This window comes from Amblyomma maculatum, chromosome 11 (assembly GCF_055883805.1).
Source record: "Amblyomma maculatum isolate TAMU_Amacu chromosome 11, ASM5588380v1, whole genome shotgun sequence".
Classification (NCBI taxonomy): domain Eukaryota; kingdom Metazoa; phylum Arthropoda; class Arachnida; order Ixodida; family Ixodidae; genus Amblyomma; species Amblyomma maculatum.
The window spans coordinates 12,039,742-12,059,508 of record NC_139354.1 but is presented as its reverse complement, the minus strand read 5'-3'; the positions used below and the strand labels follow the sequence as shown (position 1 = coordinate 12,059,508).

At 44.2% G+C, this 19,767-nt stretch overlaps 1 protein-coding gene across 2 annotated transcripts in view; it reads left to right on the top strand.

Moving 5' to 3' along the window:
* The first annotated feature begins 883 nt into the window (after positions 1–883).
* LOC146172870 (fibronectin-like) overlaps positions 884–19,767 on the top strand; it is a 46,741-nt gene continuing 27,857 nt past the window's right edge. The window contains exons 1-6 of one of the 2 annotated variants that reach the window (XM_084583275.1): positions 884–1,480; positions 7,592–7,674; positions 9,428–9,654; positions 12,311–12,616; positions 15,640–15,951; positions 19,152–19,445. In XM_084583275.1, coding sequence (XP_084439401.1) covers positions 1,397–1,480; positions 7,592–7,674; positions 9,428–9,654; positions 12,311–12,616; positions 15,640–15,951; positions 19,152–19,445 — 1,306 coding nt within the window. In that variant the 5' untranslated portion in view covers positions 884–1,396. The remainder of the gene's footprint in view (positions 1,481–7,591; positions 7,675–9,427; positions 9,655–12,310; positions 12,617–15,639; positions 15,952–19,151; positions 19,446–19,767) is intronic. The other variant, XM_084583276.1, reaches the window with a different exon arrangement.

Genomic DNA, 19,767 nt, shown 5'->3' with positions numbered 1-19,767 from the left:
GTTCATATCAGGACAGAGCTCAAAAGTAAACCTTTGGTAGCAACCCGAAGCTTTGACTACATTTATCAATGTACTCATCAGAGAGTTTCTTGCAATATTCAGCAACTCCCTCAAAATAATATGCAAACGCACCCCATTCGCCTTCCATGTGAAAAGTCCTAATTGCTCATATGAGCACGGGGCACACTTCGGAAGCGAAACTTTGATACGTATAGGAAGCTTGAACCACTTATATCAATATTTTCATAACAAAAATGTATATTACAAATTCCACAGCTGCCACACAATACATTTCAGAAACGAAGTCCATTGTTTTCATGCCATTTTTACCTACTCTTAGGAAGAAAAGGAAAAACTTTAAATGGAAATATCTGCCACGCATCGTAAGCTTAGGCCACTCCATCAAGGTCTGAATAACAGTATTTTATACCATTCCAAAGTTGCCTCAATACTAAACTATGTGCCAGAATTCTGGACATGTTACACAATGAAAGAGATTTAAAATACGAGGTAAAAGAAAGTGCCCGATATGTGACACTGGGTGTTCTGAGATACTCCTGGAGATTTACTATGTAGCTGAAATGTTCTGGGCGTCAAAATCAAATCAGTCCTAATTTTTTCAACGGATCTCAGAAGGTGCTCCAGGGCTGCTCTAAATGTGCACGAAAAGGCTTAGTGAGTGCACCGGTGGACGAGAGTTGTCTCGTATGCGCTTTCGTACTGAAAATATTTCCCTATTAACGGCATTCTTGACTAAAACAACTTCGAATAGATAAGCCATCTCCCGCCCACGTATGACGCGTCGGCTCAATGTCTACCAGAATGCTCCGCTTATTGGCCGATAATTGCTTTGCAGGTCAGGGTTTCCCAAAACTATCCAGCCAAAAACAATGCGCTGTCAACAGCAGTTCTCCTAGGTTTGACAAGCGCTGTCTGCGCGTATCAACAGCACGCGCTCGGGTGCGGAGACCAGTAAAGGCGAGGGCTTGACTCCCTTCCCTACCTCCTGTCTTTCACTTCCCTTCAAGCGATTACGACACGTGCGTTGCCGGCGGCCGGTGCAAGGGTGGATTGGCCCAACAAACCGGCGTCACATCCACGGGCTGCTTTTGCTGCTGCCGTTGCATTCTGTTGAAGAGAGAGGGAGTGAAACTTTATCTCCACGCAGACGCGATAGAAGGGGAGTGACAGAGTTTTTCGTCCTCCTCTTCCTCCTCGCACCTGGAGTATATATGCAAACCCAGTATGTTCGGAAGCTTCAGGACGGTGTCGGTCCATGGGCAGGTTTTGAGTTCACGTCGGAACATGACAGCCGAATGAGAAGTGGTGCGAAACACGGAACGAGAAATTCTTGCGGCTGATTTAGGAGAGCAGTTTGTTGTGTCCGCGTTGCGCAATGGGCAGTCATTTCGAAGTGGCCAGATGGGATCTCATGGTGATGGCACTTGTGCTGATGGCGGCAACTTTGGATCACGTACACGTGAGTAGATAGTCAGCTTTTTTTCTTGTTTAGCATTACGAGTTTTGTGAGCTTCGTGTCGTGTTTGAAAAATGAGAATACTGTTCTCACACAGATTAGCCCGTAAGTGATCTTCCAGTTTAAAACTCATGATGAAGAATGCTGCGCCTGCATGCAGTTCCAGATAAGAAAAGTGGATGCCAAATTTCTTTTCTTACTTTTGCAAAAGCAATTGGTTGGCCCTATAGTTTTTAAGTTACAGCCATCACAGCTCCTCGTTTTATGATCTGTGTTAGAAAGTAGCTAGAAGACCCCCTACCCACCTTCCCTTTTCCCTGTTGTGGTTTCCCTCTGCACGAAGTGGTACTGCGCGCTTTTTCTTTCAGGTATATTTATCTAGATTAAAGACTACTGAAATATTGTAAATCCTGGCGTATCATTTTTTTCATATCCATAATACTGAAGGAAAAAAATAAAGATTACTGGAAGAGCCGCATACAGCGCGAGGATGTAGCTTTTATTCCCTTCCGCACAAAAGGTGTCTCTGTTGTCTGAACCCTACACGATTCTGAAAGATGCTGTTTGCCTTGCGTGCCTCACGAACCCCTTTATAACCGAGCCTTGCCCTATCTCCTTAGGAAACTGAGACGCTGACCACTCGATGGGTCTTTGAAAAAGAGAATCTCCATCAAGCCTTTTCACACCCCAGAAAACTTGCATACTGTGCTCATTTCACAGCGTTAGCAATCATGGACTTGGACCAAGCACACAGCTTCAATGCGATCGAACACCAGCAGAATTGTGCCGTTAGTTCATCTATTACAAGTACTAACTGTAAAGCAGCGTTACAGAATTAAATACAACTTGCAGAACTAGAGGACGCGTGACATGAGCTCAGAGTAGCATGGTTCGCCCTCTTCCATATAATTAGTCATCGCCATTCACCTTATTGAGATTCCTTCCCGTATCCCAAAACGGTTACCCTCAGCCGCAATCATCTAATTAAACTTAAACGCGTCTTTATGCAAGCCTCCTGCCCTTGGTAGATCATTCGCACCTCGCTTTTTGATAGTCAGCTATAACCTACATATAGCCCACTGATACGGAAGCTAAGCTTAAAGTTGTGTTTCTTTTTTTTTTTAAGGAAGAGTTGTTTATGCGGAGTTCTCCATAATTAAGCATATTGCCGCGAATGTTTATTTATATAGCTACCAACAGCCACAGGCGAGATCCGCCGAGATTGCCCTCGAATGACTGCAGCCAGTCGCGTCTGTTTCTACATGGTTCCAGGTTGTTGTAGTCACCTTTGCTACTTTATATATTGATGCTTCTCAGACGACTTTCAATTGTGTGCTGACTAGTGCAACTTCGACGACCAACGCGCACGCCTGCCTCTATCGCCGCCGCTGAGTTTCTTCATTATTTAGCGCACTCAAGTCAGTCCAGTGAAGAGTTCATTACAGTGCAACCCAAATCTCGTCGCTTGTTGTCTTCGGCATTGCTACCACTACGTGACAATATTAAATTATAATCACTACCTAGCTCCTTTTTGTCCGCCGTATTGTAGTTGGGTTTCTTCAATTGTTTAGTGATACCTATCAACGCTTCCCCTTTATACTCCCGATTGAAACATTTAGGCTTATATCGATAAATTAATGAAACGAACATGCTGCAAAATCACACGACGTGAAACCATTTATTTATTTATTTATTTATTTATTTATTTATTTATTTATTTATTTATTTATTTATTTATTTATTTATTTTTACGTTTACACATCACTCTAAATTTACGTTTACACATCACTCTAAGTTTTAGGCCCTGTGCTGTTTTCTATTTATGTCAACGACTTTCCTCTCTGTTTGCAGAATTCAAAAACGGTGATGTACGCTGATGACACTGCAATAGTTTTTACAGGCAAAACTCTAACTGAAATAGAGGCTAAGACACGCGATTTAAGAAACATCTCTGCATGGTTTAAGGCAAATAAAATGACATTAAATGCTGTGAAAACAAAGTACATCCTGTTTAGGTCAAGGCACAAACATATCACAGATACGCGATTACATATTTACCTCGACAATGTTTTAATCGAGCAAGTTGACACCATTAAATACCTCGGCGTAACCCTAGATAAGAACCTTAATTGGCATGAACATATTGATAGCCTGTGTTCCAAGCTTGCTTCAGCTTGTTACATTCTATATAGAACACGGGGGCTGCTAGACATATCTGTGCTGAAGATAATCTATTTTTCTCTTTTTCACTGCCATTTGACGTACTGCTGCGAGTCATGGGCTAGCACATACAGATCTTACATTCATCAAGTTATCTCTTTGCAGAAAAGAGCACTAAGAATATTAACATACTCTAATAGGTATCAGTCCAGTGCTCCTTTGTTCAACAGGTTACAGGTTTTGCAGTTTCCATTGTTATATGAAATGAGAATCGCAATGTTAGTAAATAACATTATACAAAATAACTACCCGCTTTCAATTAATATTTTTGTGTTGCCTATCAGGAGCACTAGAAATGCTAGCAATATTAACTTTAATTACCCGGTAACCCGCAATGCCTATGGTCAGCGCCTAATTCAATACTGCGGGGCGAAAATATGGAATAGTGTACCACTCGAAATTAAAATGGCTAACAATTTCCTGTTTTCAGTTAAGCGCTTCTACTTCTCGATGATTGAGAATTATATTTGTTGATCTTTTTATATCTGCTGTTGAGTGTTGCTCGCTATTACTTTGTTCACTGATCATTTATAACCGAGTCTTATGTTGGTGTCTTCTGTTGCTGTTATAACAAATGTGTACAATGGGCCTATACTAACTTCGGCTATTGGCCCAGCAGTTTTTGCAAACGTTTTGTATATGTTATGTGAAAATAAAGAAAAGAAAGAAAGAAAGAAAGAAAAGAAAGAATGTGAAGTCGGAAGTAGGTTAAATAAACAAGTTGCTCGAACATATTTCTGACTCGCAGCTGCACATAATAAGCAGCGTTATTGAGCACGACGCAACAATTCGCGCGGAAAAATTAAGAGACAGGAAAACACCAGATCGGGTCAGGGTCCGAACGTGCGTTCCTGACATTCTAATCGAGATCGTGAACAGGGCGGGTCCTGTAGTCCTGTACGAGGACTAGATAACCGATAGTCGCCAGTTCCCAGGGGCGGCAGTTGGTGGTGTAGATCGCCAGTCACAAGCTCGTGCACCATCCTTTCTTCTTCGTTCAGCCACACACACACAAGGGAATGAAAGCGTAGCAGGGATCGACAGAGTGTTAGGTGGACGGATGAAATGGGGAACATTTCGGGGTTCGTGTGGATGCATTTAACACAGGACCAGATTAATTACAGGGATATGGGATACATCTCTGCCCTCCAGTGGGTGTAGCTAGGAAGATGATGCTGAGTGTAGTGAGGCTGATGGTGCTCGTGGTGTTGATGGTCATGGAATTCGATATCACATATGGTGCGCTCTAAAACAACTTCTTTGTGATATGTGCGAGGTAAAGAGAATGCGCAACATTTGCCGAAATTACATTTGTCTTAAACAGATTGTTGATAAAGTGTGTTCCAAGGGAAGAAAAATATAACAGAGGCCAGCAGGAAATGGGGTGGGTGGATAAGATTAGGAAGTTTGGAGGGGTGAAGTATATCCAGCTAGCAAATTAGCGGATTAATTAAAGGAATATGGGAGATGACCTTGCCCTGCAGTGGGTTTAGTCATGGAGATGATGATAAGTGTAGTCAGGCTGATGAGGCTGGTGGTGTTGATGATTATGTGAGGTCGAATCCGCATATATGAGTAAACTACTTCAGTCCTTGTCTTGGTGATGGGTGACATGAGCAACAGGCCCGACAGGAAGAAACAAAATGTGGTCTAAAGAACGTGGACGGCCGCACGTACTACGAAAACATTTTTTTTTTTATTGCGGAATCAATACTACTTTAGATTTCGAGCCTTCACCGTAGCGCGGCCGTTAGCCACGTCTTACCCACGTGACGCTGTGACGTCACACCCCACGTGCACTAGGGTGAGAGCTGGGCTACCAACTCAAGCGGTCGGCGTAGCGCGGTCGCAGCCACGGGGCAGCGCGTGACGTCCCACCCCACGTGACACAAAAGTTAGAGATGAGCAGGAGTTGCAAACTTGGGTCTCTCGTTTCACATGGGACGGTTATGTCAGAATCAGCCTGCTAGGACCCTGGCATTCACGTTAACCCTAAGGACACTAAGACACGTTCATACGGCTTCGTTAAAGCGGGGCTTTATATGTGGGCTGAAGAAGAAGAAAAAGAGTTGAAGAAGAACGCTCGGTCACCCGCAGCCAATGCTTTTGCTCAATATTTGGTTCAGCAGCGTTGAAACCTTGTAATTTTTTTTAAACTCGTTTTTACTTCCTGCCAGTGCGTTGTTAAATTCTCCGCCACCTCGAAATGCGCAAGCAAACTTGGAAAATTTTTGCTGAATAATCCGACAAGTTTTGGTCTTCAGTGCACGCAAAATATTTAGGGGGCCACTCAAGATCTGCCTTAACGGCATAATGTGAGAGTGGCCTGTGGTCTTCTGCAAATATACGTGCACTCATCAGCACACAATCCTAATATATCACCTCCCGTTGAACACCCCAAAACATGCAAGTACATCCTCTTGTTCCAAAGACGCACGAGTGTTAGTTATCTGGTCTCGTCAGTAGCGTCGGTGACTCCAAAACCAAGGGCAGTTTGTTCGAATACGACCTGAAACTAAAATTCCGAAAAGTTTTCTTTCAGCGCAATTATTATTTACGACGTTTAATTGTTAAACACATGCGCCGATTTCTAATTCGCATTACATGCGGTCTTAAACACTTTCGTCCTAAGTGCTACGTCACGGTTTACCTGAACATTGCTGAGTATTTGAGATTCCGAGCAAGGTCATATGGCTCTAAAGTCATAACACTTAGGAGGGTAGATTTTTAGGCCAGTTGGTGATAAATAAGGAAAATAAAAACCGCAGCAGGCACGGGACCGCCCTGTGTTGTCTCCTCCCTCCGTCTCGTGGTCTACTGAGGGTTTTATTGCGAAAGCAATACTACGACAGCCAGAGCAAGACCTCGGGTGGCCGCCGCTACAACGTGAGGAGGCGTAGCTACGGTCCCCTCACAAAAAAAAAAAAAAAAAAAAAAAAAAAAAATCAGCCATGCCATGACATTTGAATTCACGTTACCCCTATGCCACGGGCAGGAGCTGCCAACTCGGGTCGCTCCTTTCATATGGGAGGGGGATATCACAATCAGCCTGTCACAACCGTTTGCATTCTCGTTACCCCTACGACACGCAGGCACGTCTATATGGCTTGGTTGAAGCGTGACTTAATATGTGGACTGGAAGCTTACGCTCTCGCGTCATGCCCTTAAAGGATGAGCTCAAGTCTCCTCAATAATGTAGCACCTTACACCGATAGAGTGTGATAAGGAAATAATTCAGCTGGCAAAAGAAGCTTCCGCTGTTGCTTTCGCAATTCAAATAGAGTTAACCAAAGCTAAACCACAACTAATTTTTATTTTCCTTGTGTCGTAACCCTGTTGATCACTCACGGGTTTCTTGCGACGTATCAAAAGACAGGCACAGAGTTTGGCAAAGTGTTAAACGTCTAGTTGTTTTCGATTTTGGGGAAAAGAAGGTGCGGTATCAGTCTCACTTCTCGGTGGGCAGCTACACTTATCATTAACGACACACAGTTTGAGGCGCCTGTGTCGTGGGTACGAATCCCTTCCGCAAACTAGCCTCTAACTTGAATAACAGAAATTGTGAGATGATTTGAAACCGCCCTGAACGCTGCACTAATAACAATTGCGCCACTCTTTCAATACGAAAATCAAGTGTGTATTTTAGTCCTACACGTTCGGTACGATGCCAAATTCCTTTTTTTTTTTTTTTTTTTTTTTTTGTACGACGACCAGTTTTTTTGTCGAACGACCTGTATACGCCATCGCATAGTAAGGAGAAACGGAATGAAAATTATAAAAATCAGTTAGACCCGCAAGTTTTCAACATCTTCGAAACGCAGTGTAATAAGTTTGATTGTACATCCTTCTAACATCTGCGTTGTGGGCGTCTTTTTGTTGTTTCTTCTTCAACAGGCTCAAGCCTGCCCGCCGCCATCAAACCTTGACGCCCCGACTATCGCCTACAACTCGATCACATTCAGATGGGATGCCACGAAGTGAGTTCGGTCACTGACTATTGCTCTCACTGCTTTGCAATCAACTACTGTGTTCCTGTAGGAAGCGTGAACTTTGAAGCTTTGTAGCGCACGTTTAAACGACAACACAAAGAAATAAGAAGAAGAGTAATAAATATTCATGATTTCTTGCATCCGTATAAGGGCTCCGCCGCGGTGGCCCAGTGGTTAGGGCGCTCGACTGCTGATCTCAAGGACGCGGGATCAAATTTCGGCGATGGTGACCGATCTTCGCCGGAGGCAAAAAAAAAAAAAAAAAAAAACGCCCGTGTACTGCGTTATGTCTGTGCACATTAAAGAACCCTGGGCGGTCAACATTTCTGAGGGTCTAAACTAAGACGTCTCCAGAGCCTGAGTCGCTTTGAGGAGTCAAACCTTCTAAAACAAACCTATCTATGTCCGTTAGATGTCGCATAACCTTAAGTATCGTGTTTTCAGCCGCTAATGAATTCCTTACTTTAAGCTCTAGTTCAAAGTTCGTATACGATTGGTCGGTTGATACGGTCTAATGTCCCAAAACAGCATCGGCTATGGGAGACGCTGCTATGAAGGGCTCCATAAGTCTCCATCACCTGTGGTTCTTTAGCGAACACTGAGATCGCGACAGCAGATAAGCAGCTTGCATTCGCCACCATCGAGAAGACGGTCGCCATGGCCAGGATCGAACCCGACCACTCGTGATCAGTCACCCCTTCGGGGCGCATGTTGGAGCAAATTCGTTTCAGCTTTCATTAGAGTAAGTGCGCCGTGGCTCAAATCAGCATCCGTCAACGCACTGCAAAGCGTGTGATTATAGAAACTACTCAAGACTATGATTTCTTTATAATCACAGTGATTAACTAACAAGGAAAGTCGAGTAAGCTTCTGTTCCTATATTCAAACGGAGAAAGAGAGTGTGTGTGTTCGGCCAATAGGTTTGTTGGGGGAAAATATTGAATTCTCGCCATGGGCGGCATGTACTTGAACTGTAATCTGCGTGTGCCTGACGCTGCTTTCTTTTTTTAAAGAAAGCTTCAAATGGCTATGTCGTATATTTCCTCCTATCGCCGCAATAAACGTTCAGTTGAAAGCTAGCGATTGTCCCGCGCGATCTTTCTTCCGGTCGAATTCGTTTTGCGCGCAGGTATTCCTTCATAGCTCTATGTGAGATGACGAATTTTTCTCTAAAAAAAAAAAAAATACCTGTTCAAATATAAACCTGTGTCGTTGCTTTCAGCAGAAGCTATGCGTTCACACTCAGCCAATCATTAATTTCATCGTCTCAAGTGCTCCGATGTGCAAAAGGCAGTGTAATACCAAAGCAAGAACTTTGGGTAAATAAAATATTACATATCCAAATCTTTTGAAGCTTTATATTTGAGTGGCAAGAAGGTAAAAATAATCCAAACGCAGTCATACGAATACAGCACGATTAACTGGTTGATGCCTGTGACGAGGATAATCTGTGCAACATGTAATCACAATGTCGAATTAGTAACATTACAATGCTATTGGGATCAGCTATATCCTAGTTCTTTATTCGGTATATGCTTAGACCGCTAACGTGAGCTGCATAAGACAGAGGTGTAGCTCATTAAAAGCTTTACTCCTGCTGTAGGGATTTGTTTGCTTTTACTGCTAACAAAAAGTAAATATTCGTAGCTGGAGATTGAGCGGTTAAGTACTGTGAGTAACCAACGTCTGATGTGATGCAGACGCGCCGTTATTAAGGAATAAAGTCTTTCACCCTCTCCAGGTACATCCCGAATCCTCTGCACTGCACTTGTATGACTCTGGGCAACACTGGCGAGCAGTGTTCAAGCGGCAGCACGCCCAAAGTTTGCACCGCAGGTGTTTCAGGATACGTCAGAGGACAGTCGAGCCTAACCGTCCACACCAATTACACCATGTGTGTGCAAACGCAATGTTCCGGCTCCAACTTCTCGACACCCGTCTGCCGAACCGTGAGGACTTCGCCAATAGGTGAGCTCCACAGACTCATCGTTTCGCAATACTCTGGAGAAACGAGGTGCTGCGTTCTCTATCTGGTCGTCTATGCTCGGCAGTAGTCAGTTCCCTGCAAAGGATCTTCACATTAAGTGTATTACCAGGTGCGTTTAATCGTGTATTCTTGCCTTCTCCCTCAACATCTAGATGTTATTAAATAAAAGGACATTGACGTTTAACATCGTACACATAAAAAAAAGAAGAAAAAAACTAAGATCGAACTGTACGCCTTGTGAATTGGGCCACGCGCAAGATATGGCGCAAACTTGCTAAAAAAAAAATAAAAAGAATAATAGTATGAAGTTTTATATATTGCCACAACTCATATTTTATTTTTATTAGGCAAGATTACATTATTTTGCTTTTTGTTTTGCATATTTCCTTGTCGAGTTATATTCTTCTTAATTCGAGGCTGGAGTGGCTTTGAATCTTGCTGCAAGGAGATTTATTTGCGCATTTATTCAGGCATATTAGGGCATAAAATATTTACTCCTTTTACGAAGCCTCTTTTTTACTCAAGATTGCTCTCTCCATAGCATCATCACTAATTTGTCGACATTAAGTGATTAAAATAGCACCATAAATCGTCTGGGTCATAAAGAACTCCTTGCTTCGTCGTCACGCAAGCTAAGGAATGTGCAAAAGTTGGTTTTCTCACAAACGTATAACTAATGCATAGGCGGTAACGCCGTTTTCTCGACTGCATGCTTCCAAAGCGTTAAAAGAAAATACACTCGAAATGCTGTTCTGACGTTCCTTGTGAACTCTGGGAGTGTGAGGTTTTCGTGTGAGTGGCTCTTCATTTTAATAATATAAACCTACTTTACCTGCATCTTCTTATTCTGCAACGTACATTAACAAGTGATGTCTCTTCACCCAATCAAACCGTTCTTCAATACTTGTTTCCCCAAAATAGATATACTGAGTTCTTTTTTTTTATCATGGCTCTTTTTTCATTCCCTCAAGTGGGATGATAAAGCTGATGTAAGGGAGACAGCTCAAAACTCACCCACCTACAAGACTGCATGTGCATCGGAACATTCAGAGAAAAGGGCGCGTGAAGAATATATTCAATTTTTTGTCTAAGCACGCGCCGCACAAGTTAGTATAGCTCAAGCCAAGACAGTCAGCATGAAGGGTGTTTTGGGAACATTTCAGGCGAGCCAGACGTAAATGCATTCTTCGAATTACTCATTTTTGATAAATATGCGAAGTTCACTGCGTAGCTAGATCAAACGAATAGCATTGCATATGGTATCAGACAAAGAAGCCAACTGTCAACAATGCGCATGAGAACATAGGGCAGCTTATTATTTTTGGTTTTGGTCAACGTTAATTATTATTATCATTCTTTACCAGCACCGTGACTACATAGTAAAAGGAATAACCGCACTTGCCGATAGGGGTATGCCAATCCTAACCTGCGACCCCCTGTGACGCATAAGGTGCTGTACTAACATAGCTATGGCAGCGGCGGTCCAACTACCTCTTCGCAGGGTTTTTTGCTTTGCACATAACGTAACCTTCACAGTTTTCTCCAGCGCCACCTCGCCCACAGAGGTGGATATAGGACATCCTGCAACACCATGTGGGGATTGTGGTACTTACTCTTGAAAGAACGTTCTATTAATCATGAAATGATTTTAGCTCTCGTAGTAGGCGATCTCGAGGTAACATCTAGCCAAAATCGAAAACCCATCATCCGGGCACCAAAATGGGAATATCCGGGCACCGAACGAGATTGATCGATACGAGTCTCAGCTCTCAAGCCCTCGTATAGGTTAAGCATCAAACGTTAGGTGCCGCTCAAACAAGTTACAAAAACCATTGTTTACAATTTCTTCTCGATGATCGTTGAGGTATCATTAAGCTGTGCATTTAAAGTATGCTGAATTTTAATTCGCCTTTCCATCAACTAAGTGACGAAAGCACGATACATGGCATGATACACTTTATTATCATCCGTTAGCTATCAGGGGCCTTTAAGGGCCCCTTTAATGTGAAAGGGGAGCTACCGGGAGCAATAGCTTCCGAGGATGGCGCCACGGCCCCGCAGGCTCACACACGTAGAAGACTGCTCGATGTCAGTGGCCGAGGCGCCACCAGTTTGAAGAGTGATCGATCATTTGTAATCAAGTCAGTGACTGTGTTGCCTATACATTCCCCTTTGGCAGGCGGATGCATACACGATCAGGGAGCACTTGAACGGACTGTTTCCCATACATTCGTGTAGGGCTATGCCCGTAAATACTTGATGCTTGCATTTACTTTTGATTATCATAAGAGAGTAAATTTATTTATTTAATTTCACACAGCGGCAAAACCTTACTTTGTTCCCCACTTGATTTCCACTCCTCGCAACGTTCACCTCCTCTTGCATAAGTGCAAGGGGAAGTTAAGGGAGCGAAGAGTACACTGAATAAAACCAACGCTTCTGTGTTTTATATTTCTGGTTCTTAAAGACAAATATATATTTATGTGATTTCTCATCTAAACCTCACGGTAATCTGCATGCTTCTACAGCACACTTCATTATGTTCTCTGGGTTCTCACAACCTCGAGGTACCCACATCTAAATTTCTAGAAAGCGCAAAAGGTCACGTGCTGTTTCGTTACATCTCTCTCGTTACAGCACCAAGCCAGCCGTTCCAGATCTTCGCCGTCAGGCACAGCCCTTCGTCTTTGGACATCAGCTGGCGGTACCCTACGGCCCTGAATGGCCCTCTGGATGGATACCGAATTCGGTGGTGCTTGGCCACCAACTGCGTCCCCAGCTACCAGACACTGCATGGACACGACGCGCGCCAATTTAGAATCACGGGCCTCGAAGCATACCGCCAGTACAACGTCTACGTGTCAGCATTCAACGTAGACCCGTATAGCGGCCAGACGCTTTACGGAGTGGAGGCGTCTCTGAGCGAGTACACGCTTCCCACATGTGAGTGATCTTTTTTAAGACAGATATCCTTAGGCTATTAAGGAAGTAGATCACGTGGGTAAACAACAAGAGGAATTTACGAACATGAGCCGTCAAGCTACGCAGCGTAATCAGGAAGCTTCGAGCGACACCATCTGAAAGGAAGATGAACTTGTGACGCGGGTGAAACGAGGCGAGTCAATAGAGTCCCCAATATCACGCTCTGTAGATATTCGCACATCATAAGGGTCTAATACACCAGTTTGATTTTAAATCACTTCTCAAGCTACAAGCTCTCAAAATATTGGCATGTCCTTTTGGTATTGCTTCTTAAGGACTTCAAGTGGCAACCTCTGCGACTAGCAACAATGCAGAGAATTTTGGCTCGAAATTCTAATATCGCCCGAAAACGATGTTGTATAGGTTCTGCTCTTCTGTCGCCTAGCTTTGTGCAGTTGGCTGAAATGACACATATCTCACCAATTAAATATTTGTTTCTATTGATTGGCTACGCGGCTGTAGTGCCAGATGTCGAGACTTGTCGTTCCCTCAACAACGCGTTATTATGCAGCTGTTAGGCAATTACTATGCATAGCAACTCGTTACTACGTTCCTGCTCCCCAAGCACGAATAGATTTTTCTTGTAAAAGCAGCCTCCAGATGAGGGCTTTCGCAATAAACTGCAACCAAAGAATATGAGACGACTACTGTGCAACGCATACCTTGGTCCATGCCTATGCGCCATATGCCTTAACGCTAGAGTAGTTAGTGCATGTGTACGGCATGCACCGTGAGAACGCGAACATTAACCGGATACTTCGTCGAAGGCCCGCGCGCCGTTACGTGCATGGTAGGTGACACTCGTCAGGAGTCGCATCACCGTATCGTCTGCTTTGTTATTATTATTTTTTTTTTTATCACTGTGTGTGCAGGTCTGTCCGTTCCCGAGCGAGACAGTCTCGCTTTCGCAGCCTTTAGTGTGCTTTCCTGTCAACCTGATGCTCGCATAACGTAACAGAGAATAGTTGAGCTGTTTTTAACTTGCGGCTCTTTCGGCTCTGTCTCAGAATCGCCTCACGTGATTGTACCAGGTCTGATTTTACTGCTGGCAGGCGGCCACACCTAGTTCTTAACGCAGCCCACATTTCTCTGTACGCTCTGCTTTCGTTTAATCAGGTGTCTCCATGAAATAAATTCGCACCGAGTTTCATTTTAGTCTTAGCGGGCTTAATGCGGATTTCAGTGTCGTATAGCATCCTGATTAGAAGATTTTCCGAATACATTGGGAAGATGCTACGCTTTCAATTCCGAGTTAAGTCATATCATGACAATTTATACCTCTCCAGACGTCTTCCCCTCCTAGAACCAAGTATCACAACCCGACGCTTCATTAGAAGCCCTTGTTTTCATTGGAATAAAAAAACTTCCATAAACGGGGACCGCCCTATATTACATTCGCGTTATTTTTAAGCTAGTATAGAAGAAATCACAGTTCGCAGGTTTAATCCAAACAACACTATCGTTGAACGAAAGTAGAAAGACATTGGACAGCGGAACACCTTTAATAATGCGCAATACTCCAAAGACATTGTTAAGCGTCTTCTCTTTCATTAGTAACTGAAAAATGTCACGGATTTGAACAGCTTCGCCAGACAGCTTACGCCAAAGACGACGACGGCTCCTTTCAAAAAGGTGCAGCTAAGCCAGCTGTTGACAAAACACTCGGTATTTATTTTTTAACTGACAAATTCTAAATTCAAAGCATGGACTTCCATTATACTGTGACTGCCACAGAAGTGCGTCCCTTTTATCTCGAACCTCGTCAAAACACATATCGTAGTGTTCTGTGTTGGGGCAGCAGTACGCGGAGCCATTTATCCGCAAGACGCCGGTCAACATTGAAATATAAATATTAGCATAATCAAAACCGGGCTAAGAATGCCAACTTCTTTGGACAGTATGCGACAGGAGTGAAAAGCGGACTCCCCACATACCTGTAGAAGCTCCTGAAAAGGACAGAAAGATCGCTGAGCATGTCACCTTATCAGGGAGCACAGCAGAAGTATGAACAATAAACGTCCAGTGCGACCTTTCCGCGAATTATAAAACATGCGGCAGGCGGCCACTCTTTACTGCAGAGAAGAACGTGAGCTGAACATAAGATGACGCGTGAACTTTCAGAAGGATTATATATAGAGAATAAAAGCTGAGTGTGGCTTAGCCAAGCACATCACTACTCTTTATAAGTGTGAACTAGACGTTTTCAGCGCTCTTTTTTACACCTTGCTCATGTGCAATGCTTGTCTCTCAAATCGCGCTTGCTAATTACAAGAAGTTGTATATTTTATTGACAGTCTACGTTGTAAACAGCTGTGAGTGAACGTTCTGTCAAGAACTTTTTCATGACGCAGTTCCTTTTTTTATTAATATTCTACAACGCTTCCTTAACTGGCCTTCAGAAAACGCAACCCAGTCAATTGTCAAAATCAGTTATTCGCTTACGTATTGCGAAAATTCATTGCACAGTCACCACAGAGTGATGAAAGAAGCTGTCTAATGATGAAGCTCCGATTCATTTTCCGGCACTGGTATTTCACAAATGTCTAATTAACTAATAATGCGCTTAACACGGCTTTCAGAACAACCGTGTATGTACCCAACTCTCCTCGCACACTGGTATATACCAGCGTTCGATATTTAACACACTGGAAATTAGACTGTGATTGCCTTTAAAATATAGCCAGTTAATTCCACACGACGTAACGTTACCTCAGCCTGTAAAGAATAGAGAGATTTAGCTTACCGTGATCCGCGATCCTCCACCGTGGCTCTCTACCGCGCGTGGGCGGGGCGGTCAAGCTGATTGGTCCCGACGCGGTAGGTCTGTGTGCCGACATCCAGTATGTGGCGCCATCTGCCGGCGTCAAGGGGTGTCTGGGCATGCGCAGTGGAACGCGCGGTGGCGGATCCCAGTAGCGGATCGCGGATAACGGTAAGCTAAAACTCTCTAATGTCTGCACTTCTGTTTCTGCCACTATTTCCAGATCCGACGGAGTCGTCACTGTCCTTCACAAAAGTGTCGACGTCGCAAGTGAATGTCGTTGTCGGTGTGCCCAAGTACACCAATGGCCCCATCAACGGCTACGTGCTCACCTGGTGTCCGAAGCGCCGCTGCTACGGCGACTACGTAAACACGCGCGAGATCCTGCAGTCCAACGCCGGCACTCAATCCCTCACGGGGCTGCAGCCGTGGACGGAGTACGAGGTCACGGTGAAGGCCTTCAATACGGTGCCGACCACCAGCGAAAGAGCGTACAGCGACGAGATCAAGGGAACCGTGGTACCTATGCCATACTGTAAGTCCCTTGTTACAGCCATCCCTAGTAACTGCCCCCTCCCCATGCCACTCATAAAGGAAGGAAAAATACTTTTGAGCACGAAGTTTGCGCTTCATAAAGAAAATTCACGTTCCTTGTCTTCTACCACATTCCTCCGAGGCGCACGTCGGTTTAGCAGAGGATGGGTAGTAGACACGAAGGCGACGGATGGTGGCCCACTGCGAAAAGGGAACTGAACTTCGCAATACAAAGAAGGAGTACAGAAATATATCTCTAAATCAGCTAACAAACTGCTTCTTTTTCATTTACCAAAACTGGCTTAACACTTTGCGCAGCTACAAAAGCTGGCACGCTATAGAAGTCCCTCGAACTGACCACTAGCTCGTTCCTCAGGGCTTCTCCAGAGTCTGGGCCTGCCTAGTTCCTCGGATGAAGCCTGACATATGGCACTGCCTTTTACAACGCGATACGCTCTTGAACACCCTCGAAAGTTCCATAACTATCCGGTTCCATTACTATGACACATATGCCCCTCCAGCATTGATCACTTATGACTGGAGCTCATCATTGGCTGCATAGAGCAATTGATAGTGAGGCGATTCGTTCTGTGTATGGCGAAGACTATCGTAGATTTCGGAACTGCCGCCTTTTTATGTGTGTCACTGGCCGCCTGTTAGTAGTGCCATGGTGACGTCAAGCCAAAAGGGATTTAAATGGACAATAGCTAATGGCTTAACGTAACCTCAGGATTTCGGTTTATCTTATGTCCACTACTTAGAGGCTTCTTCATTGTGTACTATAGCTCGTTTTCTGCCTACGATTTTAATATATACATATATGCTACTAACTTTTCTGTGAGCCCACCCACTGCACTTGACGTACCGCCAGGCTATACGATGCTTAAAATCGGTTGAAAGATCATACTCGGAATAGTATATATGATATCAAAGTGGGTCGTACTAGAATTTCATGCGCTGAGTCAGATTAATGTAAGATTTAAGGGGTTTTGTACAAGCTATATCCTTCACTTGAGTCCTTCATTGAAATGCGAATGAGTGAAACTCATACTATGAATGAGCACGATTAGAATACCGTTGCTCTAGATGAAAACAATGAGTCTTTCATTGTTTTCGTTTAGCCGTATGTCAGTCAGTCATTTGTATTTGTCACTGGGACTGGGCTTTTCTCGTACTGCTCACTACAGCGTATGAGGGCTCTCATTTGCTGAAAGAAATTGAGCTTTCTTAAATGTCGGCTCCCTATGTTGTAGACATGAACTTGTTGCTCAAGCGAATAAACTAAAACGCATAGTACAAAATAATATTTCGCCCGACTATCAAGAAAGGTATTTAAAAGCACTAGATGACTGCTCTTGCTATTAGTTGGCTGAAAATTTTAAAGCGTAGTTTCTAAGGCGAACTCCATTTCTTCGCTGCGAAAGCTCCTGGCGAGCCGCGTTTTGGAGTGATAGAGTGTACAAGTTCCTTCTCAACCTTCAATATAGATATCTGAACACCTGGAAGCAGCAGGGAAACAATTAGAGCACAGGAGCTTATCTTCCGTTATCGTGAATGCTCTCCTCTTCGTGTGGCACAATTGCAGTGAAAATATGTAGGAAAACGAACAAGGCCTCGGCAAACAACGTACGTGCCAACTGATGACGAAAATCAGCAGATGCGCATGACATCTGGAAAGAAGATGGCAGAGCGGAGGGCAGCGAGAATATTTTCAATGCGATGAAGAAAGAATAATCGCGCATACGACATACGATATACTATCTGTAACACGTCGCGCTGTTTGAGAAATTTAGCCCGCGTTTCGCAAAGGGGTTTAATAAAAAATGCTCATTTGTTGCTGATGATTAGACGATCCTACATTCTATAATGAATCCAGCTAACGGTATTTTGAGCCTAGACGCGTATGGTGTGTTCGTATCGAAGAGTAACGGCTGTTCCGCCCCCTTCTCGCCTATGTCCCAACGACATGATTATAAATGACTGCGACGCCTGATTACTGCAACAATCGCAGCAAAATAAATTTGCTAGACCTTAGGCGTGCACAATAGAGAGCGTAGCAGCTTAAGCGGAAAACTCGTCTGCACAATAACCCACAAACCCACAGTTTCTGAACACAGGCATCAGCAATTCTAGCGATGCCAGACGTAGCTGCAATTTGCTTTGCCACAGGAGTAAACACTAGGTTACTTGTTTTTTTCTACCACGGATGATGATGTCCAAACTGAAAATGACAAAGAGGCCAAAAACTGAAGCTGTAAAGGCCTGCGACAAGACACGGTCTGTAATTATTAAGGAGAACGCCTTTAATGGCTCATACTGTCGGTATTCGTTCGGTCACACTATAGCTATCAATGAAATGACGTCATGATGACGTCATCAGAAAAATAAAAATCCGGTCTCCACGCGGAATCGAACTCCATCTATTGGATACCCAGCCGAGGGATTTGACTAACTGCGCCAAGCCCGCTTCTTTATTGCATGGAAGTACTTGAAGCCTGATATAACCAGGTCTCATCCCGCAACCTGCCATACACAGTGACACCAGCATCGAACTCTTCCTTTGTCCGCACATGAAAATTCCGGGAGACATATACGCGCATCGAGTAAAGGTAACCAGGCAGGATGTCTCTCCTACGCAGCATATACCCCCGCACCATAGCCCACTGTTCTCTGAACCGAGATTTCAATGAACGTGGTGCCAACAGACCCCACGCTGTGCCACAACCGCGATCGGGAAACGCGCATCATAATTATCCGTATTTACCGTGAGGAAAATAGTTAAAAATGAATTAATAAAATCCTGTCTCCACTGGGAATCGAACCACCATTCTTTGCATCCACAGCCGAGCGCTTTCACCAACTGGGCCATAGCAGAGATGGTGAAACGATCCTTGTCTAGCGTGAAGATGACAGCGACGCTGCAATTGGTCATAATGACAATGATGACATTAGCAATGATAATGGCGGTTCATTTAGTTGATAATGATAATGAGAGCAAACGTGATGCACCATGTGCATCAGCTTAGGCTTTCGCATATCTGCAGTGTAGATTCCACAGTGCTCTCGGAATTTTTTTGATCGGTACATTGGCGCCCTTATCGCCATAGTCAACGTAGTCTACCATATAAATTACCACGCTAACATAGCTAGCATTAGAAATGCACCCCATTCTACGGCTGAGCGTGTTTTTGTTTCCGGCAGCTCCCAGTGGGCCTCAGAACTTCAAAGCCACCGCGCTGAGCTCCACTTCAGTAAAGCTCACCTGGGACTTGCCACCACGCTTCGAAGTGACTCCGAGCCACTACCGCCTCTTCTGGTGCACATCAGGGGACAAGACATGCTTCAACTTGGACGTTGGCAACGTCCGTGAGGCGGTCATCTCTCCGCTGGCTCCGTATACGGAATACCGCTTCATGATTAAAGCCCTGGCCCAATTCTCATCCCCATGGTTGAACAGCGCCGTTTCCAACGCCAACGCGAGAACATGGCCCCATGGTGAGTTACAGTTAGAGGCGACAGCAATGCAAAGCGGGTGAGGCCCATCAGATTGAAGGGGAAATGAGGTGCTCGTTATAATACAGAAGGAAAGAATCCAACAGTCCGCGAGGCCAAAGAAAACGTAGTGGAAGTTTTTTGTTTTATATTTTGCTATTGGCTTTAATTAGTGATGAAATCATTTTAGGAAAAAATAATTAAATACAATGTAAAAGAGAAAATGAGCCGATTGTGGGATCCAAGCCCACGACTGCGAATACCGCGTCTGGTGTTCTTACCAAGTGCGTCAGACCACCAAGAGCCTCGGAGGCAATATTATGAG